The 27,812-nt window shown below is 32.1% G+C and overlaps 1 protein-coding gene across 2 annotated transcripts in view; it reads left to right on the top strand.

The window, feature by feature from the left end:
* Positions 1 to 14,604, top strand: part of LOC118196403 (uncharacterized) — a 91,992-nt gene extending 77,388 nt beyond the window's left edge. For both annotated transcript variants that reach the window (XM_085809138.1, XM_085809139.1), the window contains exon 2: positions 8,163 to 14,604. In XM_085809138.1, the coding sequence (XP_085665264.1) occupies positions 8,163 to 11,180 (3,018 nt within the window). In that variant the 3' untranslated portion in view covers positions 11,181 to 14,604. The remainder of the gene's footprint in view (positions 1 to 8,162) is intronic.
* Positions 14,605 to 27,812: the final 13,208 nt, after the last annotated feature.

Genomic DNA, 27,812 nt, shown 5'->3' with positions numbered 1-27,812 from the left:
CTTAGTATATATATCGACGATTATATACTAAGACCTTTATCTTTTATATCGACGATTGCCAGAGCGTAATCTTAGTTTGACAAAGATTTTGAATAACATACCGTCGATTTCAGGAGCGATCAGACACAGGCCCGCACTTTTCAGAAGCAAAAAATGTTTGCTATTCAGTTTGTAAGGTAGCTTTTTGGCCTAATTTTAAATCTTTTATTTTGTTAAGTTAAAGAAGAGAGGACCGAAACATTTTGCATAGCAAAACTGCAGATCGTTGAAAAGAATGCACTTATTTTTCTGCCAGTACTCGCGCCAAATTTTTGTATTTTTGTATTTGATAATAATTTGGTTTAAGTAGTGGCACTAGGATGCATAAAATTAAACACACATCATGAATATACTTTTGATAAATCAATACAATACGTTCACCAGTTTTGCTTAATTTAGATTACTCGAGATTTTGTACGTGCAAATATGTCACCAATGCAAAAAAAAAAAAAAATCTTCTAAAGACCACCATGTATTGTAAGTCTCATTCTGTCAATATGCGCATAAAACTTGATATTTCAAGTAGTTTTATGCTTTTTTGATTGGATGATATGCACAATGATGTGGACAATAAGTTGTTCTATTGTAAAGAATGTTTGGAAAACTTCTCCAATTACAAAAAAAGGAGGGGAGAAAAAGTGTTTGCACTTATTCTGGGAATAGAAAGAAAAAAGACATTACTTCCATCTGTTTTTCTAAAACCGAAAAACTGGCCCCTGGGAAGACTGGAAAAATTATAGGAAAGCAATTAAGGCAATACTACTTTCCTAGCCCTGTGAATACTCCTTCAGGAAATTAAGTTTCTTTGATCCTATCATAAAATGCTTCCGCAACTTAATAACCTTGAGTTTTAAAAATCCTCAAGGCTAACTCTAGACGCATACTCGCTATGAATTTAAACTTTTCGTGACCTTCTTTTCTCCAAATGTCGTTTATGGAAAGATCAACAGCTGTCGGAAGTCCAGCCCAGCCTTTTTCTACGTAACTCAAAGTCGTGTTGCAGCCCTGTTTACTGATATCTAGTCGCCCATCGAATGAATAATCTTTAAAACGTTAAAAATATTTCGTCTGGATGAGAATGTCTTTAATATTACGCTTGAACATTTTTTCGTGGATACTCACAATAAGCAGTTTGAAAAATAACGATTTCCGTCTATTTTGTAGTAATAAAAGCTGTAAAAGGAAGAATTCGGAATGCACAATTTTTAGTAATCAAATACATCAACACTGTGCGTACCTTTGATTATTAGGGTATGTGCTATTGTATTTCCAGTACATCTATATAAATAATTTTCATATATTTTTAAATAATTACAAAACTGCTATTTAAATATCACGAATTTATTTAAAGTGTATTTTTGACTCAGTTTTTTAAATTATTGTTGAAAAATATAGAACATATTTTAATTAAAAAGTATGACGCTCTAAGAAATTTAAAAATAAGTATCATATATTCCCAGCTTATAACGCACAATTTTAACACAAGAAATGAAATCGAAATGTACGAGTGTGGGTTGCACGCCAGATATAAAAATGATAGATCAAAAAACAAGGAAAAGATGAGTGTACAAAGATTGGATTTCTACATTTACCGAAATGTTGTTTATTTAAAAGAAATAACATACTTTATAAACATAAAAATTTTCATTATCGCGTAATATGAAATGTTCATCAAAATCGTCTTTCGTTATATCTTCAAGTATATCACCGAATTCAAGTATATCACCGAATCATCTGCATTCTGTTTCATCTTCACCATCATTGTTAATCTGATCCATAAATAAATAATCATCGTCCGGTTCCATCTAAATTGTTAGATATACTACATTTTAAATGACTTTTGAATTATGCTGGATTTAATTTCATTTCATGCTTTTATTATCCACTCGCAATACTATTTCTGGACTGCCATGACGCATTTGGCCTCCTTTTGCAAATGCTTTTTCACCTTTTAACATTAAAGTATTCTACTGTGGTTTTAAATTTTCTTTGAATGGTTCTTTGATAGACACATCTAAAGGCTGAAATAACTTCGATAATCCGCCTGGAATAACTGCAATGTCTGCATTACACTCTTTCACCAATTTTTACGTATTATCCGTTGGATTTGCTCTGAACATGTCCCAAACTAAAAGACTCTAGATTCTTCAAGACAACAGGACGCTTTTGTCCTACATTTCTTATTCCCAATTTCATACCGTTTTCGTCCTTCCAGCCTTTCTAGTAGGCATGAATGAAAAAGCCGTTTGGGAAATTAAAATTCGACATCGTTTTTCTTTTAAACATAATCATAGTACATTAACTTTGTACCATCCGCTAAACAGGAAAGCATTACGGTGAGGTGAAAGGTTTCGTGACCTGTTGTTTTATTTGAACTGTTTCTGCTCTTTTCACATAAATTGCTTTATTTCCTGTCATATTCAAAATTACTGGAGTTCTATCCTATTTCCAATATGTAGCAATATTTTTTTTTGCTCGAAAATCAATAACATACTTCATGAGATTTATCAATTTGTTGCCCAAATCGTTCGAAAGCCTTTGCGAAACTTTTGGTTTTTTTCCTCATAGAAATAAATTATCCCGTGCCATAAATCGACTACACCAACTCAGAGTTGCGTTAAAGTTTTCACTTTCATCTGCATTATTGTGTCCCGCTTTAAGGCAAATAAATTAACACTGTTTCTTGTTACAATTATTCCAATCTAGGACGCAGTTCGCAACGCTTTCTTCTAGAATAAGCCATTCATTACTCCTTTGCGCAAAGCACATTTATTCGTTGGCCTCTTAATTACTGTAATTTCATTTTTCCACACTCGGCGTGGAGATTTGACCAACACCAAATATCCTTGCTGCAGCAAGATTTCCATTTTATTTCGCAAAATGAATGATTTTGCATTGCAAACCAGCATTTTATTTATTTCTTTTGGCAGGGGCTATATTTACTACTAAAAGGAAGACTGGATCAACTTTCAACTAATTTCAACTAAAGCAAATGCGATTTACTTTAGAAATTTACTCAACTTTAAAAATGCAATTAATTAAAGCTTTCGATGTTCAGTTCAAAATCAAGCTTCAAGTGATTACAAAAAGAGAAAATATCTGACTCGTAATTCTACTAATTCATTTGGGTCGGAAGTACATTCTTAACTCAAATTATGGCTCACTCTTTCTGAAAACCTATAACATCATTCTTGTGCACATTGAATACAGCCCAACCTCTGTTGTGCCAATGGGACAAATTCTTCCCCAGGTGGGCCGGGCTGTGCCCTTTAGAAGTGCCACCTTTTTTGCAGAATTATATACTCAAGCATTTTCCACACACACATATTGTTCCCGTTATCGTTTGTCAATTTAGTATACTATTGTTCGATAGCCTTTGAAAATCTTCGAATGAATGGCTTAAAGATAGAGAAAAGATAAGCGTATCGCATATGTATTTTTAAAATTTCTTCGTTCAAAAAAGGGTGTGCTTTATACGGGAATATACCTAAAAATTAGAAAATGTAGTTTGAAATTATAGGTTAGCGTTATACAACAGATTATACAGTAGGTGGGAAAGTGAGTTTCTTCAAACTATTTGAATGTTAGGAAGAATGCTCTTTCATTTCAGCGCAATTTAAATAAATTTCTAGTACGAATTAGCAGAGCTGCTTGCAAATAAATACATTCACTGACTGCTTTTAAACATGAATGATATTTTTTAAGAAGTTTGTCGCTCGATACGTCAAAAATTTACGCACAGAAAAATAATACATAATCTTGTTAGAACAAGCCAAAAGGTTACTATACGTAATTTTAGAAATCGGAAAATGTTCACCGTTCCTACTGATAACTATAAACTAGCAGATAATTTCAATGGCTTAAGATGATAAAATAAAATTTTACATCGTTCGACTCAGACACACAATCAAGTTTGGTTATAGAAAAACTCCTGTTTAAATGCCAATATATCGTTGATAATATAAAATTTAATTATATATTAAGGCCATTTTGGAAAATATAAATACGAGATTTTTATCATTTTAATTCTATAAATATCTAGTGAGTTAGTCGTTTAAGGAAAAATTATAAAAAATAGTAAACTCCGACGCATATATGTAACACATATACTTTGAAGAGCAAATAACGAGCCCGTGTTGCCGTGTAAATTAATTTTAATAACTAGGAAATGGAGACTATTCAATTCCCAATTCATTACCAAAGCAGAGTTCTAATCAAAACGAAATTCTTCTGAAGATGTAGAAAACGCAATTCTAGCTGATTTCGTGTTCTGAAAAACGATAAAAATCAACTAAAAGTAGTAATTTCTATTTGGAAGCGAAACAAGATTTATTTAATATTCTGTTTTATTTCATAGAATTAAATAAAATATATTCAACGAATATGTAATACTTTGTTGCAACTATAAAATCGTAAAAATACGCATACCAATAGATGTTAAATACATCAGAATACAATGTCTAGAACCTGGGCAGAAACAGCACAGGCTGGCCTTGAAGAAACACAAATTTCCTGTAAAAAGGAGAGCCACGTGGAAATTAGTCTACTTTCAATATATCTGTACCTTTAACATTGAAAAATATTTTGCTTTCCGTGATATAAACAGGAAAACATCTTTATCTTTGGCACTCACTCGGATCAGTAGCGATTTGCGTCCGAAGGCTTGGAGAGTTATCTGAGTTCTGTATTTGAGCTTTGAATAGCGTAGGATAGGGAGTGGCTTTCGGAATTCCCTCCCATCTCGGACCCTAGAGCACTTTCATACTATAAATGCCTTTTTTCACCGAATTGCGACGTTCTGATAACGTATTTTACTTGGAAATGCAAGTATATGTAAGACTGAAAATAATGTTCGCTGATCCACATTTAAAAGACCTTAATAGATAAGAACATTCTGTATGCAGATGAAGCAATATACGGGTTTATAATAAAATGCAAAGAAGTTATCTTCGTAACTAAAGCACGAGATGTTGAATAAAGGGGCTAAAACTTTATCTTTTTTACTCACACACAAATTTTAGATAGAAAAACGTAAGACTAAAACATGATGCAAGGGTAAGCACATCGAATGGGTATTTTTCTTTTGCGTATGATAATCTACATTCCTTTCGGATTTTAAAATTCTTTATCTTTTTAAATATTCCTTCAATTCAATACTGCGTAATATAGAACTTCAGTAACTATGGAATGCTGATGAAAATTAATTAAAACCTCAGGGCGCAACGTAAGTATTACCTGTTTCGGAAGTATAAATATTAACAGTGAAATTTAGCTTATTATAAACTTACGAAACATGTATTTGTTTGAAAGCAAAATATAAATGTGGGAAGATTAATGCATGTTTCATAGTTTATATTAACATAAATTTAAGTTTGCTTGGTTTACAGAAACCGAACTAACATTATTGCTCTCAAATAATTTTTCACGTTTTTCCTTTGAACCAAACCCAGAATAAGATCATATACAGCTTAATATAGTATTTAAAATAAAATAAATAAATTGTTAAAAATTTCAAATGAAAGGAAATCATTTAAATTCGTCATGAATGTAAAAATATATGTCTACACAATCAAATGAAAAAAGTTTATATGTGCAAGTGGAATCCTCAAAATCTTAGTTCAGCGTAAAATAAAACCGTGTTAAAGTATAAGACATTTTAAAGTCTCCAGCCCTCACGAATATGGAAAAATTTGGAAAAGAAAATTAAGTTGTTTTAAAGTATTATATACAAAAGAAACGGCAATAGTTCTCAGCTGAAACAAAATCTTAAGCTCAGCTTAAATAAATTACTGGGAATTTTAATGTTAGATAGATTTGTCAATTAACTTAGCAGAGAGATTATTAACTCTTGCAGGTTACTTTCGGGTTACTATTTACTATCTTCAGTTTTCTTCTATGAAACACATATATTATACAGCAGATATACAGGTGTTTAGAACTTCAAACAGACTGTAAAATTTGAGATGCTTCTTAGGCTGTATTTACCTCAGTATACTCCAGCTGATAATACCTTAACCATCTGACTCTCTGTTAAATTCTAGAATATTGAAACTACAGGAAAGGTTAAGATTACTTTTAAAAATGAAACGATTTATTAAACAAACCCGTATCACTGTACTGGAATGAAAAAAATAGTATCTGTTAATTTGTTTTAATCTTTTATAGTTTGATGATAATCTCTAAACAGAGATTTGTTTTTGCAACACGTTTCTTCAGGCGCAAATTTTTAACTTCGTAGAAATCGAAAAAACAGGTAATTTTTTCGCATGTTAGATATAATCATGTATTCATATACGTTATAACTCATGAAATGAGCCCAGCAAAGATAGATTGGATAAGACAGCTGAATACTGATAGTTCCATCCGGCCTCAAATCTCTCTGAATAGTTTACATATGCGTTTACGTATAATGCGAATTCGAGGCATTTCTCTCAGATAATTTTCGTAAATTATCTCTGTCTTTAGCTGTTATACTGAAGGGATGCAAACTTTCACAGTCATTAGGAAAGTAATATTGGAAGCTATATAATCTTTTGAAATCCCCTGTTGTTTTCTTACTGAAAAAGGTAGTAATATCTATATAGATTATCTTTTGCAAATGTCACTGACATTAAACTGACAGTTAAAACGTATTATGTTCAGTTACTAAATTTTTCTCTAAATTAAATTAAGTTCACTTAGTTTAGTTTAGTTACTAAGAATATCCATACTTTATTACTTAACTAGCTCCTTACTTTCTTATTACTGTATATTATTTTAAAAAATCTTACACCGCTTTTCTTATAGTCTGGTCTCTTAGCTCTTTTTCCATAATTTATGCTCATATACAATCCGATATGTATCGATGAAGAAACTGAGTCATAAAATATTGATGAAAGAATAAAACGCTCTACTCTTTTGTAATGCGTATTTAGTTAAACCACGAATGTATTCCAAAATATCTGTTTCTTTCACATTACCCAACAATAACCTATTAGTTTTCTATTTACTCATACAACTTCGAGTTTTACCTTGCACTGACTACTTTAGAAAGAGTTCTTAAAACTCATCACTTTTCGAATCTGATGACCATCTGAGAGACAGCTCTCTTATGCTTTCCTGCATTCGATTACAAACAGACCAAGCGCTGTTTTTACAGTTCCGTTACTCCTTAATTTTACAAAAATGTTCTAAAATATTCAGCTTATTCGCAGCTATACAGAAAAGTAAACCCAAGAAATAATACTCACAGAAAAGCTCAAAATATGTTCTCCAATAAAAAGTTCAACAAACAAAGTTCTCCAATAAAATATTTTCTTTTTTAAACATGTGTAGCATTTTATCTATTTTTCTTCCATAGACGCTAGTCATTTCCACATTCGGCATAGATAAAAAAATTAAGGTAACAATTAAACTTTAAAATAAATAGAACGCACGTTATAATGACCCTTCGTACCCTAAAGAAAAAAGAACTTTATTAAAGACTGGTCGCTCTAACGAAAGTGGATTTAATGTACTTTCATCGGATGGTGACATTTTGTACCTTTCACTGTAATGGAACGGTCGCTATAATGAGTGGCTTTTATAATCAGATTCGGCTGTATATTCTATTTTAGGCCCGTTTTCTATTAAATAGTATTATTAAATAGTATTATTTAATAGAAAATAGTATTATTTAAGGAAATTTAATGTTGAGTTACTGTAAGAGAAGCTCAAAAATAATTTACTAGGAAACATTTTACTTTTTTTGCCTCTGTAAAGCATTGAGGATGTAATCCTCAGACTTTACGGCTCTTGATTTTATTGTCGGTATTACTATTATGTTGATCGATGTGCGTTCGTATAACTGTTGAATCTTTTGAGCTGCTGCAGTTCAGAAAGAGGCACCAGTTCGGGGCTTGAAGTAAATTAATTCACGCACTAATTACTTTTGAAGATTTATATTTAAATTTAACAAAGTGGGTTTCCTTCTACAATTTTTTAGAATTTAGATCGATGTATGTGCTTCAGTAAAGTAATAACAGATATAACACATTAAATGCATAAAAAGAATAAATAAAACCTTTAAAATATTTTTGCATTTTTTATGATTATCTTTTTTGGGAAGCATTTGTCACAGAGTCTATTTTCTTTTTCTTTCACAGAATTCTATTAGGCACAACCTTTCATTGCACAAGAAATTCCTTAAAATAAGGAATACAACTGGAAAAAGTTCCTGGTGGATCGTAAATACTGCAGCTGGTTCAGGAAGAACAACTCGAAGGAAAACATCGTACAGAAAAAGAAAAAATAAAAATATGACTCAATTAAAAAAGTTACATTTTTTTGAATCCCTTCCCAACTTTCTTAATGAACGCATTAGTAGAGCATTTCCTACAGATTCTGAAGTACCTGAACAGCATTCATTTGATACACGACTGGAGACCAGTTCTGCAGTTCTAAACGAGCCTCCAAAGAAAAGATGGTTATCAAATTCTTTATCATCTACTCATCGTAAATCCTTCAAATCAACCTTCTATCCGGAAAGTCTGTCAGCATCTGATTGTAATCTGTACTCAACAGATAATGAATTAACATGGCTACCCAATATGTATCATGAAAGTCTTACGTATGAAAATGATCGTCAGTACAATGAACTTATTTTGCAGTTAAATCAAGCTACAAATACCGAATGTTTCAATCAGAATTCTAATTCAACAAAGGAAAACGTGCAAACTGTATGGAACGATGTTTATAATTATCCTGATAAGATGGAAGCGACTGCCATGCATTTCTCATCTCAGCAAACGGATTTGAGGTTTCTGGAGACTTCAGCTGAACCTGAAGGAAATACTACTGCAACAAGCGAGTCTTATACTAGCCCGTACCATTTAAGTGGAAGCTCTGTTATAAGAAGTGAAGCAACCAAGCCCGATCAGAACATTTCAGATCCTGAAATACCTGATAAAAGTATAATTGTGCCAAAAGATAATTGTAATTCTTCTTTATTAAATGAATTCCATGATAGTTGTAAGAATAACAGAATAATTAAAGCATCTGCATTGCAGAACAAAGTATTTGACGAAACACTTATAGAAACTGATTTACCATCACCTGAGTTTTCACATTCGGTAACTGATTCAGAATCTTCGACACCCTTACCCCTTGAAGTTTATTTAGAATCATTTGAGTCTTCATTTGAACCTGAAGAAAACAACAGTTTAAGAGCTGAATCTTTTACCAACCCTTACCACCTAAGCGGAAGTTCAGTAATAAGAAGTGAAACAAATGAACTATGTATCACATTCAATACCAGTGCTCTCCCGCAAAGCACCCAGTCATCTCCATCGAATGAAGTAATACCTGATATAGAAGTCATAGAAATTTTGGACGATGATGATGTAATATCTGATAACGCAACAATAGTCACAAAACAAAGGGAGTATTCTTCATTTCCAAATGAAATTAGGGAATCTTCTACCGAAAATGAAAACTCTGCAGAACCTACAGAGATGCCTGAAGAAAAGAAGCCCAGAAATCTTTCTTCGGACATAGGAGAAGACAACACAAATTCTGAAGTGTTAGTCCAGAAAGTTAGCAAACTTAAGACTTCATTCCCTGCAGCAGATGAAAACGCTCAGAATATAATATTAGAAGGCAATAATGATACCGAAGCTACTTTCGATGGACAGTTAGAAATTTTTAATCAAAGTTTAGCAGAAGACAATAATAAAGTACAAATAGCATATGCTTCTCAGTCAAACTTTCTTAGTTCATCCAATCCATTTAATTCAACACATTATTTTATTCCATATAAAAAATATAATGAAGATAGTCATCATCTAAATGAGTCTGTAACTATAGATGCAGAAAATGATGCAACTTCAGATGTTTTACCCGCACTAAAAATGCTGTATGACAATAATATAAAGTCTAATAACAATTTCCCACTAAAAGTACCTTTTTCTTCTATCAGCCACAGCACTAGAAGCACAAATTATCATTTTTCTTCCAATAACTGTCCCCATTCAGATGAAAAAGAATGCCAAAGTAATTATCATGACGTCTACATAGTAGAAACAAGAGCAAGAGAAGATACTGTCGATTTTAATATGTATCATATCGCAAAACGCCCTGGGTTACATATTTTTAAAAGCATTACGGAAACTTCAACAAAATATAACACTACAGAAGATTCTTTAGCTGCATGCCAAGCGGTGAACCCTATGAACATGTCCACTATGATGATCTCTCAAGACATAAATAGACGAGAATTTAAAAGAAAGCACAGAGAAATAGAAGCTGGAGACACTTTACTTTCTCAGAAGTTCCAGCATAAAGATAAAGCATCTGTGAAATTGATGTCATCATTGCAGTCGTCTAAAATCATGCCACACGAGATATACAGTTGTTCGTTGCGGCCAGTAGCTACAAAGAAACAAAGAAACAATACTGCTAGAGTAGCCTCGAATTTGCCATCAAGCATAAATTCCTCCACGGATACTGCAACTAAAAACAATTCTTTAACCCTCTCAGACAGTTCGGACAAAATCTATTCTTCCATGATTGGCGATTTTCCTTACTCTGCACGAGGTGAAACAAATGATATCTATTCCTGTTGTTCCTTAAGCACCGCATCTGAATTACCTGCATCCCATTGCATTAAATTATCAACAGAAACCAAAAATGATAAGTTTTTTCTAACAAAAGGTATCACAGATTGTTCGCCATCAGATTACAACAGTGAAAACACAACAGAAGAAAACTGGAAATATTATGATTTTGAAAACAATGATCTGCTTAATGATTGTGAAGTCAATCAGCTTCATTACGATGTTGATGCTTTGAAAGGTATGTGGAAAAGAGATGGAAACTGCGAAATTCAAGATTATTGGGAGTTAAAAGAAGAAGAGTTTCAAAAGCTTAACTCCTTCAATAAGAACATTTCAGATATTTTATGTACGTTAGACATAAAATCAGCTATAGAAGTAAACACAGGTACGAGTATATTTGGTCAAAGTGAAGATATTTCTTCAGAAGTTTCTAATTTAAGAAATGTAGAAACTCTCTTTCCAGATTATTCCTATAAGTCATTCAGTTCTGACTCTTCATTTGAACCATGCTTATGGGATGATTTCTCCTTTGAATATGATCCAAACTTTGATAAATACTTACAAGAATAACTTAAGTGTTTAAACAAAATTAGGTGAATTCATTTTTGATGCCATAAACCTATTGTCTATACAAGTTTAATTTGTCATGTTTTCTTTAAATTACGTTCGTAACAAAACGAAGCTTTAAATTTCATCCTCAATTACAGAACTGAAACGACAATAAAATTTTTGCAGCCGCAACGACAATAAAGCTTTCGCTGCCGTTATTATGAACTGCAGAGCATACTTCTGAAAAAACTTAAATGTAAAACTTTCATTCTGCCTCTAGCTTGTAGCTTTCATGATGAAAGTATTTTATTATAGCTTTTGTTGTTCCTAGGGTTAGTCACGTATTGCGTATGAAAGAAGATAAGACCAAAGAATATTTGTTATATGTATGTAAAGATATAAATAATTTTTATATTTATTTGTTATAGGCAGAATATCCAAAACAAAATGTGATTATCCAAAACATTTATATTTGACTTTGATATATGAAAAGTCTTAACTCTCTCTCCATATATATCTGTAATCATAGTAAATTTCCTGTGCAATCTTGATATTTTCATTATATTGAAAATAACTTTTTAATGCATAACTTATTATATAGAAAAAGGCTTAATGAAAGTAACTTAACGATGAGCATTGAATCATCAACTATGTTGCCTGGATAACATTTGTTCACTAACCTTCTGTTTTACATGATGAGCATGAATTTCATGTTTATCAACTAAACATATTAAAAAATGTTGTAAACTTTTCTAGTCGCTCAAAGATTACAACAGATCTTAAAGTTATCTTAGTCACATGCTCTTATAGCATGCTTAAGAAACTTAATCCCAGAAATCATAATTTGAAAAAATCGCACCAAATAATTTTTCTTCATATGCGTCAGTAGCCACTTTGGGATTGGAAATCTTGTTCTGTATAGTTGGTTTTCCACTTGAGGAAATAAAAAAATCCCACACAAAGCAAGGCATAAAACTAATAGCAATAAACACAACAATAATTATTATTTCCGAAAGTATCAAAAGATATGAACGCTTTGCATATGCATCGCGATGTATAACAAAGATATCGGAATGGATTGATATCAACTAGCCTAGACCCTTGGTAACAGAACATACCGTACTATAACTACGCAAAACTTCCACTGCAATTAGATATTTACAGATATATTTGTAACAAGAACTGTTCAAAATTATCTTACTCTATTCTTCTAGAATCTATAATAAACGCTTAAGCCTCTGTTATCACCTTCTGGCTGCATTCTCAATCACGTTTACTATTTTAACTCCATTGTGACAGCAAAAAAATATTCATATTTTTTCATGCGTTTCATATTTTTTCATATTTTTTATTACGTTTTATTTTACTCTATGTCCTTAAATTTATGAGAAAAATTATCATTTATGATATATAAAGGTACAAACATACGCACACATATATGTATTATCGTATTTTACTCGCCTATTTCTCCTCCTCGGGTACTTTTCCCGCAGTTCTTTTAGCATATGATTTAGAACTTCTGATTTATAGTAACATAAAATGTATGTACAAACAGCATTTTGGGTAAGTAAAAAGAATATTTTTGAAATTGGTAAGAGCTTTCAAATACATAATATAATAATATTAACTTGTCTTTATGTGTGTTTTTCGATGTGCTATATTTATCATTTAAGCCATCTCTTCAGAAAAGCATACATCACATATTTTTCCACTGATAGCTTTCAGGCTGTAAAATTAGTGGGAAAAGGAGCAATATGCGAGTAAATATGATATTTATTATCTTATTGATATTAAAGAGTCTGTAAAAGAGCTTCAGCAGAATGTGAAACTGAAAAGCGTTTTCTAATAATATTGTCCCAAATATAATATGTGTGATATTTTGTAACATGTTATTCATATTCTGTTGTTATGAAATATAAAGTATTTTCTAAATTGATTGTAGACTAACGGTAATACAAATTAGTCTTTAATTAATTTTTAACATCCTTATCATTTTGCTTTATTTCATTTTTATTTACTTTATTTTATAGTGTAACTCTTAAAATTATTTTTGTTTAGCAGAATAAAATTAGTTTTTATTGTTCTTTGCCTGAAAACAGAAGAGGAAAAAGCAATAAATTGTGTCCGATGGTGCGTGAAAGGCAACTTAATTTCATGAACAACGTTGTTTGTAATTAATTTCATTAATATCTAAAGTAGTAGTGGCTACCGTTTTTTCTAGTTACTGTTTCATTTGTGCATTCATTTTATGTAACTCCAATACAGTAACGCGGAATTTTTAACTAAGGTATAAAACTACATAATTGGCACTTTACCTTAAAATTAAAGAAACAGTACCAACTAAAATATAATATTACATGAAATGTATGAAATTTTTAAGATAAACTTTACTCGATATTTCAGTGGCTCACATGGTAGGCACCTTTCTCCTAAAGCCACAATAAACATGTATTTTACGCTCTCCAGTTTCTTCGTTTCATGAATATTTCTATCCTGACTAGCACAACGTAAACATTATTTTATATAATATAAGTTTATTTTCCTTGTAAATCTTTTTGTTAATTTTCATATTTTTTAATAATAATAGCAAAAACGTAATAAAAAAGCGTGAATGCGTCCTGTGATTCTCACACAGAATCATAGATGAGGCATTGTACCAAAAAAGTTTCAAGTTCTTTAACTTTGTTGTTTATTCCTTTTCTGTTATTACGTATAATGTTGCTCCTAATAGTGGCCAAATTTGAATGCACTCAACAAAGCCTAAATGTAAATGTTTTTCATTGTATTACCAGCAAAAATGCAATTAAAAAAAAGAGTAGATATTATTTTACTTACTGTGATTCTGAGATAAAACCAAAGATGAGATTTTATACCAAAAACGTTTTAAGTTCCTGAACTTTGTTCCCCACCCCCCCTTTTTTTTTTTTTTGTTGTTGTTGTTGTTGTTGTTGTTGTTGTTGTTCTTGTTGTTGTTACGAGTAATTTTGTTCCTAATAGTTGCCAAATTTGACTGGGCTCAAAAAGAAAGCCAAAATGTAAATTATTCGCATATATTTCATCGATCTGTACTATCTTTCCTCTTCCGTATTTGAAAGACGGATGTTTATTGTAATAATATTTCTATAATAAAATTATTATCATTAGAAGAGTTAGTTCTAATTCTACTTAAATCTTCATCCATTCTGATTTTTCTACTAATAATCTCGATGTTCTAAGTCAGTGTTGTCTGACTTTCTACTTCATATGGACCTGAACTATGCAATTATTAGAAATTTTTAACATTTCTATGAAGATATGTTGGAAAATTTTATTTTTACAGTTAAGTGTGAGTATTCGTAAATTATATGAAACACAAAGAACACAATTTCTCCTCGTACCTTGCAAATGAAACAGTTGAATAAAACAGTTTTTGTTTCATATTTCATTTTGGGGAACATGAAATGTGTTTTTTTTTATTTTCTTATAGATAACAATTCCTCCACAAAATCTGTTTTATGCTCTATGGAAATAAAACAAATAGATCTTATGTGTTTTGTTAATACTGATGCTTAACTTGAATAATATAAAGGAAAAAAATAGATTATCTTAAAATTCTGCGAAGTAAATTTTATATAACTGAGGGATTTTAAGTACAGTTTAACCCGATTAATTAACACATAAAATATTTACAGAAATTCAGAAAAAATATCTTCATTTTTTTTCTGCTCTAAGCATGCACTCGGGAAATTAAAACTTTTAAGTCTAGCTCCACAAGTAGGAAAACTAAAGAGAATTTCCATCTATATGAAAGCAAATGTCCTTTCTACTTCCCTTCTAAGAAATAAAGAAAAGGCAATGGGCATTTTTTATTCTTTAGAAATAACATGCAACTTTTACAACTCAAATCTAAATAAATTTCAAAACTAAGGTTACCACAGGAGCTTTCTTTTTTGTGTGTGATATATTATATATGAAATTTTGTTAGTTGCTATTATATCGTAAAAATAAAATTAGAACAAGAGGATGTGTGGCGGTGTAACGCGTCATTTTTCGCTGACTGCCACGCATTACAAATCTTAGAGTACTTAATTTACTATTCTAAGGTTTATTTGCTTTCGAAGATTACCTTTTCAGGGTAGACTAAAAATGAATTTAAGAGATACTTGCAAGAAATCACCGAACAACCCTGCCATCAAACTATTAACCAGGATATTCCCTTGAAACGAAATTGCAAATGTTATTTGGAAAGATCTATACGGGTGTTAGAAAGCCCTACGGGAAAGCAGAGTTGTTGCTTCATAGCAATACGCTGTGTACATTTTATTAAAGTCTAAAGCACATTCTAGTAATTTTTATCTGCAAATGGAGATCAAGACAGCCAAGTTAAAGGATTTGAAAATGTAAGAGAATTTAATACATTAGTTAACTCATTTCAGTTGTAAAGACTAAAATGAAGAGTTACTCATAAAGAAAGAATGTTGCTAACTTTCCTTACTTACGTATACCCTGTCTAAACATGTGTGTCGAAATCACATCTGAAATGTAGAACCTTCTCCTGGAGCAACGCACAGTTCCAGCCGCTTTGTAGCTGTCGCAGACTTGGTCATCTTAGAGAGATGATGATCTATACCGATGTTTGCATATGTTCTCAGAAAAACTGATCACTTTTATAAGTAATCTAATTTGCCACAAAAAGGTCCACTGCCTTGTAATGAACATACACTGCTGGCCATTAAAATTGCAACACGATGAACGAAAGCAAATACAAAAAAGATATTTATTGTACGTAAATAGTATGGCATAAAGATAAAATAATTACATTTTTAAGCAGTTTTGGAGTTCACAGGGGTGCGAAAGTAATAGAAACAGCTGCCATTCCTGGCAGATAAAACGGCCTTTACCTGGTTAGGCATAGGGTCGAAGTGGGCTTGGATGACAGAAACGGGCAAGTTATTCAATGCTGCTTCAAGTCTATGCCACATTTCATCATCCGTATTAGCTGGACAGGGGTGGTGGGCCAGTCTCTCAGCAACCCATGACCAGATATTTTCAATGGGTGACAGATATGGAGACCGCGCAGACCAGAGCAGAGCAGCAATAGAATAAATACCCTGTGTATCGAGGAAGGTCAGAACATGACGTGCAACATGTGGTCTTGAATTATCTTTTTAGAAGAATGCGTTTGGCAGGCCTCGAAGACAGGCCACAACTACTGGACGTAAGGTGTCAGAATGTACCAATCAGCATTCAAATTACCGTCGATCGGAACTAGAGATGTGCGTGTCGTGTACCCAATGGCTGCCCAAACCATCATACCAGGGGCAGGGCCCTATTCCGATATCGAATTCAAGCAGGCGACGTGCAGACTCCTCGGAGTCTCCAGACACGTACACGACCATCATAATAAAGCACGCAGAACCGAGGCTCGTCTAAAAAGATGACATTGTGCCATTCCTGTGTCCAGCTTTGTCGTTCGGCACACCAGAGTAGCCGTCTTTCTCTCTGCTGTATTGTCAAGGAAACCAAAGAAATGGTCGGCGTGGTGATAGTCCACGCTGCTGCACAAGTCGACACACCGTACTAGGGAATACTGAGCGTGCTGCAAACATGTCTATTTCCTAACTAATGGACCGTTATGTGATACTGGGCGTGCTGCAAACATGCCCATTTCCTAACTAATGGACCGTGATGTGGTTGTACGGTTTTGCAGGGCTGACCTTACAATATGCCTATTCTCTCCGGTGTTTGGTCATCAGAAGGGCGTTGATATCCTACAGGCCGTTCAGTATGACCCTTACCAAACCATTGGTTCTATATTCGCATGATAGTGATTGGATACCGATCACTGCGAAAGGTGATATCACGGATCGATAATCCACACTCTCGATAGACAACGATCATGCCTATATCGAATTCCTATACTTGGAGGCAAGCATTTCGTCATTTTATTCGAAGTATAACATTATATTCTGAGCAAACTCCGACCTTACAAAGCGCTTTCCGAATGATAAATCCACTACACAACTTTTCTTTTATGCAGTATTTTACTTCTCAACTTTTCTTTTATTTAGATGTCGTTTCTCACCTCCTGCATCGTCTAAGTGCGCTGAAATACTAACCATTTGCATATCCCAACCTCTTCTTACTTTCGCGTGATTTTGACGTTCGTCAGATCATTCCTTCCTGGTATTGCAATTTTAATGACCAGCTGTGCATATACTCCATATTTAAGCCATTAACAAACCTGAAAAATTATACTTTATGCAAAAAATAGCAAATTAAAAAAACTGACTCATTCAAGGCTAAATTCTCGAAAATGTTTTACGATAGTATTTAAAAAACTGATGTTAATTACCTTATCGTGTAAGTGTTGTATTCCCTTCATTCCACGTAGGATGAAAGGTTCAAACTATTCTTAATAAACTAGATTCGCAAGTTCTTATTATAAGATTACTTCACTAATTTATAAGATTTATTAGAAACCGCTGTAACAGTAAGAATATAATTAAATTATTCATGAATAAACTACTGATAATTATCACAATAATTATTTCTTTAAAAGAAACCTATGTTTCAATAAGAATGCATAGTCACATTAACATTACAAGATCTGAGGCATATTGAGCCGATATTTACGGTAATTCAGCCTGCGCCACGTGTCCCGCTCAATTACATTGTACAGCCCCAGAGGGGAAATAAGGCAGAATTTGTTGCGCAAAAAGAGGTTCATATATTTGTGGGATTAATCCACATAAAAAGTATTGTTCTTCTATTTGGTTCTCGAATATTATCTTGAATGTTTCAAAAATTATATTTTAACTTCTGGGTACCGAGGAATAATCTAGATAATCGCCTTTTATCTCAATATTTCGAATGGGATGTTTCATTTGCTAAATTCTCTTCCACTCGGATTCAACTTTGACTTCCTGCTTTAGCTTTATGATATTTCATGATAATGAAATTATGATCATTCGTTTCTTTTCTGATGCTTATACTCTGGCAGTATTCTTAAAATGAGTTTAAATATTAAGTCAAATTTAATTTCTTTTAATATAAAATTATACTAAAAGCAAAACACCGCTCTCTCTGTAACAAACCCTTGTGATTAACTTTGCAATCAAAAACAAGTCTGAAACGAATTTTTATAAATATTGACGAAAATTTTGAAATAATTATTATTTTTAAATCTATCATACAAAGAAATGTATTGGGTACTTAGGTTATGGAAAGCACAGATCCAAGATTAGTCAAATCAAAACTCTCGAGTTACATTGCTATCATATCTTTTCCATTCAATAATCCTAAATATTGGTTTAAAAGGAAGAACATAATTAAAATATGGCCAACATCAGCTGCATAAATGGTCCATAGCTGAAAACTACTACCAAAATTTGAAATATACGAAAAATATTGTATTTCATAGCAAATTTCATTCATATTGTATTTCATTCAAATATTGTGTTTCTCGCAAAAAAGCTACAAAGGAATTTTTTTTTGGCAAGATTTATTCTTCCAAGCTTATCTTTTCAATCCAAGTCTATATGTATGATAATTAATAAAGCGGTTCTCTCATAACTTTAGATAAATTGAATTCAGATTTCTAGAATAAAATTATTAAACATTTTTAAATCAAATAGAAATCCTTTCTCTCTCAGAAAATGAAAAGATACTATATACTAGAAATATAATGCAAAATATGAGATTCATCTCACACAAAATATTTCGTTGTGTTGCCATTCTGACGACATAAAATGGAAGATATATTTCTTTGTGATAGAGACACTTTCGCGAATGCTATTGAGTGCATATATATTCTTACAGGTATTCTCAGCCCATGAATTTAAATTTTCATCCTTCAGATGAAAATTTAAATTCATTCAACTTTCATCTCCTTGCGAAGATTATCCGTGTGACTTGGGACTGAGCTTGTATAGCTGTGTACTATATTTGTAGATACGACGGCCAAACTGCCCGCTGTATCTACAAATGACGACACTGTTCGAAAAGCTCATTTCTGATCACGGCTTTAAGGGGTGAGCTTGGAAATGGCACATCTAATGTGTCTCTATTTAATGGTGCTTTTCGCAAACGTATCAGCATTTCCAATTCCAGTTGTATGAGCTGGAAGCCACTGCAGTTTCGGCCTGGGATTAATTGAAAATGTCGATAAAAGCTCTTTGAATGTATCTCACTATGGCATTCTTTCTTTTTGCATCTTTGAATAGTCTAGAAGCTCAGTCCGAGCATATAGTGAAAAATAACTGAAAACTTAAAAGCTACTTGTCACTATATTCATCAATTGATGCACTCGGAAAGTATTCACGTGAAGACGATATTAAGGAATGCATTTTTAAGCAATACTCAAAAACCTTTCACTACATTTCTAAGAAAATAAGTGGCCGAGATATTGCTATATTAGACGATATGTTTTGTAGTTAATTTTATGCAAATATGATTAATGAACCAAAAATTATTGGCTCCAATACAGCTGGATTTGAATCCGCGCAATTGTTTCTTGTGAAGCTGCTTAGAAGAAAAGCGTGCAGTAAAAATCCAAAACAAAAATTAAAAATTCGAACAGTTAACCAAAAAAAATCATACATCATGGTTGCACTCGAAAATAAAACAGAAACATTTTGCCACTAATGTGAAAATTTCGGAAACTAAATGATTAAATTTTATTGAGTAATCAAGCTGGAAGTACCATAATTGGAGAAAGACTGCAATGCGTATGTTAAATTTATAAATAATATGGAGACAACTTCTTATTTAAATCTTATGCACTGTCATACAAGTATCTAATGAAAACGAATTTTTTCTTCCTGTTTCTTACTTTGTTTTTGAGATATTCTTTCTTTATCCGAGTTGCACTTATTCAGTATATTGAATTATTTAATGTAAAGTGTAATGTAATTCGTACTTTAAGAGGTTATACGGTTATTGTTATTTAAATTAACTACTTATTTATAAATTCAGCTTTTATTATAACTTCTCCTTTCCGTTTAATCACCGAATGCAAATTAGTTAGATGGTACTTAAACTGAGGTTTGAGGATCGTAAGAGAGAGCATGTTTCTGGCTTTTGCCAGCACGTTACGTTAGTTCTGCCAGCTCTGATAGGTTGCAATTATTCGGCTTTGTGTTACTGCTGCCGAAGTTTGAGTTTGATACGCCGTTTGGAATTTTTGAGCCAGCTTAGGTTAAAACTTAAATGTGCACTCTTTGAATAATATACTGTGTTTTAAACTGAAATTTGATTGTTATTTTAGTAGCATCACCAAGAGTTGTGTTTACGTTTGCGAAAAGCACAGAACGTGCCCTTTTGTTCCAAATTCTGTTTGAATAAAAAGGTATATTTAAACCATTCCAAGTCTGTGTACTTACTTTCGGACATAGCGATAATTCCCTTCATGTCTGTTAGGGTTTTGGACTGCTTAGATTTTACCAGATGAGGTAAAATTCTGTAAGATTAATACAGTTTTCTTATATTGCACTATTACAAAATGTCTTAGATTAATTTCAGTTCTCCAGAAATATCTTGTTGATTTAAGTGCATTTTAGTTTTTTACGGAAATAAAAGTAAAAATTGAAAATACCTTTCTTTTTTTGGGGGGGGATAAGGGGTTTAATTTTAAGATCTGGATTGGTTGTTTAAGCAAATAAAAAGATAATTCCATTATTTGATTTCACTCTAAAAATAATGACTTGCGAATTTAGAAATTTGGTCTTAACTGTAATACATTTGTTGAAATTAAATACGATAAACGGAAAAAAAAGAAGAAAAAATCCCTGACATACATTTTTAGTTAATGCATATTTCAACTAACTCTTCTCAGGAAAAAGCAATCTAAATATTCGCATTTTACGAACATCCAAACACACTGCAGTCCTACTTTGTCAGGATACTTAAAATTCAACAGTACTAAAAAGATTCCCATCTAAATACATGTTTATCGCTTCTTTAAATGTCCACCTATCAACATCTACAAATCTACTTATACCTAATAAACTACCGAAAGAGATTTTAATTCTAAAAAATATTCACAACCCTTTTTTCACAACCAAATTATGACTTCGACTGGTGTTGTATTTTCATTCTTGATAGGATATTTCATAAATAGTTTACTGTTTGATTCATTTTTTATAGTTTCAAATGCACGTATAAATTTTTAATACTAGTTTCTGTACATCACCTATTATAAGTATTCTATATGGGTAAGTTAACGCCTCAGTTTCAGTATTCAAATCATTTAACTTCAAGATTCTCAAAACATTTAATAAACGTTATATTTCCAGATGTTTGGCCAGAGCTTCTTCGAGTACCACATGCGATATCCGCCTGATGTGAACGTTTCAAAAGCAAGCGGATTAAATCTCGCTGGCTGTAACAAAGAATCTCTTTGGCTGTAACTTACAGTGGATGCCCTGCGACTATGCTGCCATCTATCTGTTAAATTTATTACTAACGTTATTCTTTGAAATTTAGCCGACTATCTGGTAAGTATGTTTCTGGTAATGAATGTTTTCTTATCAAATACGTTTTAGATACATATAATCCCAGTGGTATGCATTCAGTGTGATAAATTACACTATGTAAAGAATAATACAACACATAATTTTATGAAGTGAATATAATATTGTTAATATTTTTACTCAAGGTGGCAGTGGACGTTTAAATACATTTTTTAATTATTGTAATAGAGATATGAAAATTTGCATGCATGTATATTTTACTATAGTTATATCAAAAATATTTGAAATAAATTTCTGGCTCATTGCAATTTAGTTTTTTTAAATTTTGTTTTAATTTTTATTTTTATTTATTTATTTATTTATTTATTTATTTTTTTTTTTTTTTTTTTCAAAATGCTCCATGCGATTTAATTTTTTGCTGTTCCTAGTTATTTTTGCTTTATTTTTATTGAAAATGCATTACAAACACAATTTAGTAAATTAGTGAATTGCATAAAATGTTAGTTTTTACTTAATATTTCTTTCACATATACCTAAATTTTGGACAAAATTTCATACTTTAATTGGACATTTATCCCCTTAATGAATTTGCATTCAAAAATGCATAATAAGTTTTGTTACATGTATAAATAGGAATCTAAGTTACAAATTACAATCATTTTGAACACAAACTAAAGCGCATGGAGCATTTTGAAAATGTAATAATCACGAAAATTTCATTATGAGGAAAATACATTTTAAGAATATTTTTACGCTTATTTTTAATATTTACTTCTCAGTATGTCCTAATATATTATTTTATTTAATATAAATTATTTTAACATTATTTTACGTATGCATAAATAATTTTTCTATTAATAAAATCGTAGAATGGTAAAAAATACTTAATATTATTTTAGAAATTTTCTTGAACACTTTCAGTAAATTCAACTAAGTACTTTTTTTTAAAAACTAAGAATCACTTTAAAAACTTCCTGCACCATATGTTTCCTCTTTCTTATTTACATTTTCATTATGTTTAGCTACTTCACAGTTTGTTTTGGCAATTCTTCTTTTCTTGTATCCAGACGAATACCTCTTTTTGCATTGGTCTATGCGATGTGTATCTTGCCTTTGCCCAATAGATATTGAACATGAATTTATATCTTCCTGTTCCATACCTAAAGTATTTAAATACTCAAAATTGAAGTTACTAATTGCTGTAACAGCTATTTCGAGTCTGTTTTCGATACAAATTCTCTGGGGTAGTTCTTTCAAATGACACTATGTAAACTCTCTTTAGTGTTTTGTGTTTCTCCAGATATGAATCTTCCTAAAAGTTCATTACTTGCTAGTCTTTGATACACTGGCAGTATTTTGGATAAAACATCTACTCTTAGTTTGGTTTTTATCATTGAATGAGATTTAAGTTTCTTATTTTTGGCAATGCTACTTACTGGAAAAGACGAAACATGATATGACACCTATTAGGCATTTATAATGTCTGGGTGAGTCATCCGTAAAACAACAGTGAAACAAACTTGCATAAATTGCGGTCTTCATTTCTTACACATTTATATCTTACTAATAGTAAAACGTATTAGTCGCGGAAATTAAAATAACGATTCTCAAATGTTTGCTTACCTTTTTACAGACATTTAAATGTTCCAAAAAAGTTAAACAAGAGTATTCAAATGCTTATAACATCTTTAAAAATAATTTTACACACAAGCGGTTTTTTGTAGACGATAGAGTTAAACCGTAGAATATTATCATATGAAATTTTTATTTCCCAATTTTTGGTCGATTTTTGCTAAAACCATCGTCCACTGTCCCCAACGGCAATACAAAAAAGTCTTGTATTAACTGCACTTGACCAGAAGTACGTTATGTATTTCGTTTTACATAAATAATAAAAACGGAAAATAAAAATATTACGGGTTTCAGTACTTAGTGGAGTACTGGATTCCTAGAGCTGTTATTACTTTCGGGGGGGATTAATCTTATTAAGCTAAATATACAATTTTTTTAATTAATTTTTTATAAAATAAGCTTCTATTTAAATCTAAAAAAAATATTTAATGAACAAAGCGCAGAAAAATAAATTATCATATAGTTGCGTGACAAAAAGTAATTAAATAAAAGCTTATTTTACAAAAACATTTTTTTAAGTTTTTTTATTTATATTTTTCCTCATCTTTTTGGTCTCCATGAAGATTTATCAATCAAATTGCTTAACTCTGAAATCATTTTTAAGCAACGAATAATCACCTTTTTACTTCCAACAATGCTGTTACCTCAAATAATCGAAAAAATCTAGCTATTTTGCCAAAAAACCAGAAATTATATTAAAAATCACTTATAAAATTCCTTTAAGAGACACTTTTTTCTGGTGTAAACACTAAACTTTTGAGAGTTTATTTTGTTCATTGAATGAAATTGTATGCTTTCAACATTAAATTCGAAAAAAATTTAATCAAACTTTAAAAAAATTACATCATCACATTGTATGATCCTTTACAGTCTCAAAATAACAGCTCCCTATCTTACAAGAAAATAATTTAAAAATTGACAGCAATGCTTTGACCATATCATGAGGAGATAAATAAAAGCTTATAAAATGTGGCCAATTAAAACAGGCAAATCGACAACATTGTATTCGGCTAGATTTTGTAAAATCCCAATCGATTTCGAGGGGAAACCGAGTCCCCCTTCATAAGGAGCAAATAATTCTGTCAAAAATTTTCTGATTTTACAAAATCTACGCCGAATACAAGGTTGTCGATCTGCCTGCTTTATTTTCCACGTCGGCGTGTTTCTCTTGCGTCTTGATGTGGCCAATTCTTGAAAAATTTTAGGATGTCATCTAATTAATATATATATATATATATATATCAATTTCGAGGTCGAGGTCAAGGAAAATAAGGGTAAATATAATCTAATTCTAGGTCAAGTGTAGAAAGGAACCCTAATTATCCTACTTAAGGAAAAGTATGGTGAAGTAATTATTATTGATTCTATTGCACGGGAAACATGACCCGGAACAACTTAAAGGTGTACTAAGACTAATATGTAAATTCATCAAAGCAAACATTGAAAAGTACACTTAAAACATTGCAATATATATAGAGAGAGATTATTATTCTTGTTTTAGAGTTTATTTTATAATCTTAGAAAATTTTAAATCCTTGAAACAGATGCGTTTTTGGATATTAAATTTTTAATGTCTTAGAGAAGAGACTATTATGAAGTCTCTTCTCTAATATAATATTATTATACGTACGAATCTCTAATATACGTACGAATATAATATTACGTACCCAATAAAACTTAAAATTCACTTTTAAATCAACTTTTAAAATGAAATGCTGAGAAAAATGTACGTAAACTTATGAAATGAGAAGATTAAAAATGACACGGAGATTGATTTCATTATAAATACCGTATTTACGCGAATCTAATGCGCATCGTTTTTGGCCAAATGTAGTATTCAAAATTGGGGTGCGCATTAGATTCGAGTGCAAAGTTCACCGATGACGTCAACCAAATTTCTCGACTACATTTACCGTTACATTTATCGTTGACACATTATTGCATAGAGGATACAAACTGCAGAGTACGTAGTCACGAAATGGAGGGCAAACAGAGAAGAATGTAATATGACGCTACTTTCAAACGTAAAGTAATTCTTTATGCTGAAAAAAATGGCAATAGAAAGGCAGGGAGAGAGTTCAACGTAGCTGAGAGCAATGTTCGCTTGTGGCGGCAACAGAAATTGGCACTGTTTGCAACTAAAGCTAGTAGAAAGAAATTCACTGGCCCTCGCAAAGGAAGACACCCTAAAATTGAAGAAAATGTTTTGGAATTTGTACGTGAAAGGAGGAAGAATGGACAACCTGTGACTAGTGACACCATAAGAAATAAAGCAAAAGAGGAGGCTGAAGTTCTTGGAATACCGAAACAAGAGTTTAAGGCTAGCCGTGGATGGGTGGATCGGTTTATGAAGCGGATGGGTTTATCTCTAAGACGCCGTACAACAATATGCCAAAAGCTTCCTGCAGATTTTGAGGGAAAACTACTAACATTTCAGTGGTATGTCATCACACTTCGGAAGGAAAAGAATTTTTCAATGGGGCAAATTGGCAACGCTGACGAGACGGCAATTTGGTTTGATATGCCTCGTAACTACACCATTACGGAGAAGGGAACTAAGGAAGTTATGATCAAAACTTCGGGATGTGAAAAACAACGCGTAACAGTGATGCTGGCAATAACAGCAGACGGGTGCAAACTTCCCCCTTAATCTTCAAACGGAAAACATGCCCTAAAACCCCTAAGAATGAAAAGCTGTTCCCTGATGATGTCCTGATTCGAAACCAAGAGAAGGGGTGGATGACGGAATCATTAATGCTTGATTGGCTCCGAAATGTATGGAAACGCCGTCCCGGTGGGCTCTCTAATCCATCATCAATGCTTTGTCTGGACGCATTTCGTGGTCATCTCAACGACGACGTAAAAAAGAAGATGCACAGCCTAGGCAGTGATCTTGTTATCATTTCTGGAGGGATGACGTCTGTGTTACAACCCCTGGACGTTATTATAAATAAACCTTTTAAGGGTTACCTTCAGGCGGAGTACGAAAAATGGTTTTGTGAGCCAAACCGTGTATTGACCCCGACAGGAAAAATTAAGCGTGCTGCACCGCACATTGTTGCACACTGGGTTTCTGCTGCCTGGAAAAGCATCGAAGCACCAATGATTGTGAAATCTTTCAAGAAATGCTGCCTTTCAAATTCATTGAATGGCAGTGACGATGACGTGCTCTGGAACGCCGAGGATGACGATGACGATGATGAGGGAAGAAGAAATGAATCTGCTTCTGACGAAGGAGCTGCGAGGATTCCAATGATGAAAACATTAGTGAATAAAGACGTTTACTATTAATCACTGATTGTAGAAACTGTTAGCTAGATAGAAATGTTACGATTTATTTCATGTTCATATTTTACGATAGGTACCGTATATACGGTAATGCTAATTAACAATGATTGTTTCACATGACAATAGCTCACTAATAGGTTAATTCTATGTTCTGTTACTTTATGTATAAATCCATTGTTGTATAAAATATGGTATCTAAATTTCAATAAAATTATCATACCATTAATTTATAGTTTATATACAAATCCATTGTTGTATAAAATAAGATTCAATAAATTCCTCATATCATTGATGCGCATTACATTCGCCGACAAACAATTTTTTTATTATTTAAAGTTTTAAAATGGGGATGCGCATTAGATTTGATGGCGCATTAGATTCGCATAAATACGGTAATTTTAAACGCGAATCAATTCTTAAGGGTATAAACCCTGTTTCGCTAAAATATTTTTCGCAATGCAGATTTCACAGCCGTGGTGTAGAAAAAGCCGTAATCATTTAAGATATTATCAAATTTACTTCTTATTGACAAGCATTTACCTCAAATCTCGAAGCTACTGCTGCAGTTATTTATACTAAATTTGAAGAACAGTATCTTAGCATTTTAATTTATAATCTTCTATCTAATGTAATTACCTTGTAAGGTCTTAATAATGTTAGCTGTTCTCATTTCCCAGCTACTATTGCTGGTGACTGCAAAGCCAAAATTTGATCCTGGAACTCGAATCCGTAATACTAACGGAAGAATTCAGGAAAATCACGCCATTCACAACAGAATCAAAATTATTGGTCTTGCAACTCTTATAAGATTTCACATTAGCGGCAATGGTGAAATTCTTCACATTCTTCTTCTCAAAAATGTTACACAAACTCCTCGCCTGGATGTTAAGGATGCTTTATCATCTAACCACCTTCTTATTCAATTTACTATTTATGGCACGTATCTGCCCACTTGAACTCAATGCGAAAGAAATAATTGAATGAAGTACAAAAAGCTTTTATTTCATTATTCATACAAATAACTTCTCTTCATAATATCGTATCAGGTTCAATGTTCCTTTTAACCTTCTTCGGGAACATACAAGGACCTGACTCGGAACAGAGAGCTTACTAAAGCTATGTTCACTAATTGTGGTAAGTAGACAGGATACAGACGAAGGGTATACAAAACCCTTTATTTTTCTCTATATACAATAACTTCCGTACTTCGGAATACACTGACCCTCCACTCGGGGTCTAACGTAAAAAAGTATAAAAATAAAACTAAACTCTAATTTAACTT

Source organism: Stegodyphus dumicola, chromosome X2 (assembly GCF_044657685.1).
Source record: "Stegodyphus dumicola isolate Sdum_Otavi_A_Nest chromosome X2, ASM4465768v1".
Classification (NCBI taxonomy): domain Eukaryota; kingdom Metazoa; phylum Arthropoda; class Arachnida; order Araneae; family Eresidae; genus Stegodyphus; species Stegodyphus dumicola.
This window is presented reverse-complemented; position numbering and strand designations above follow the sequence as displayed.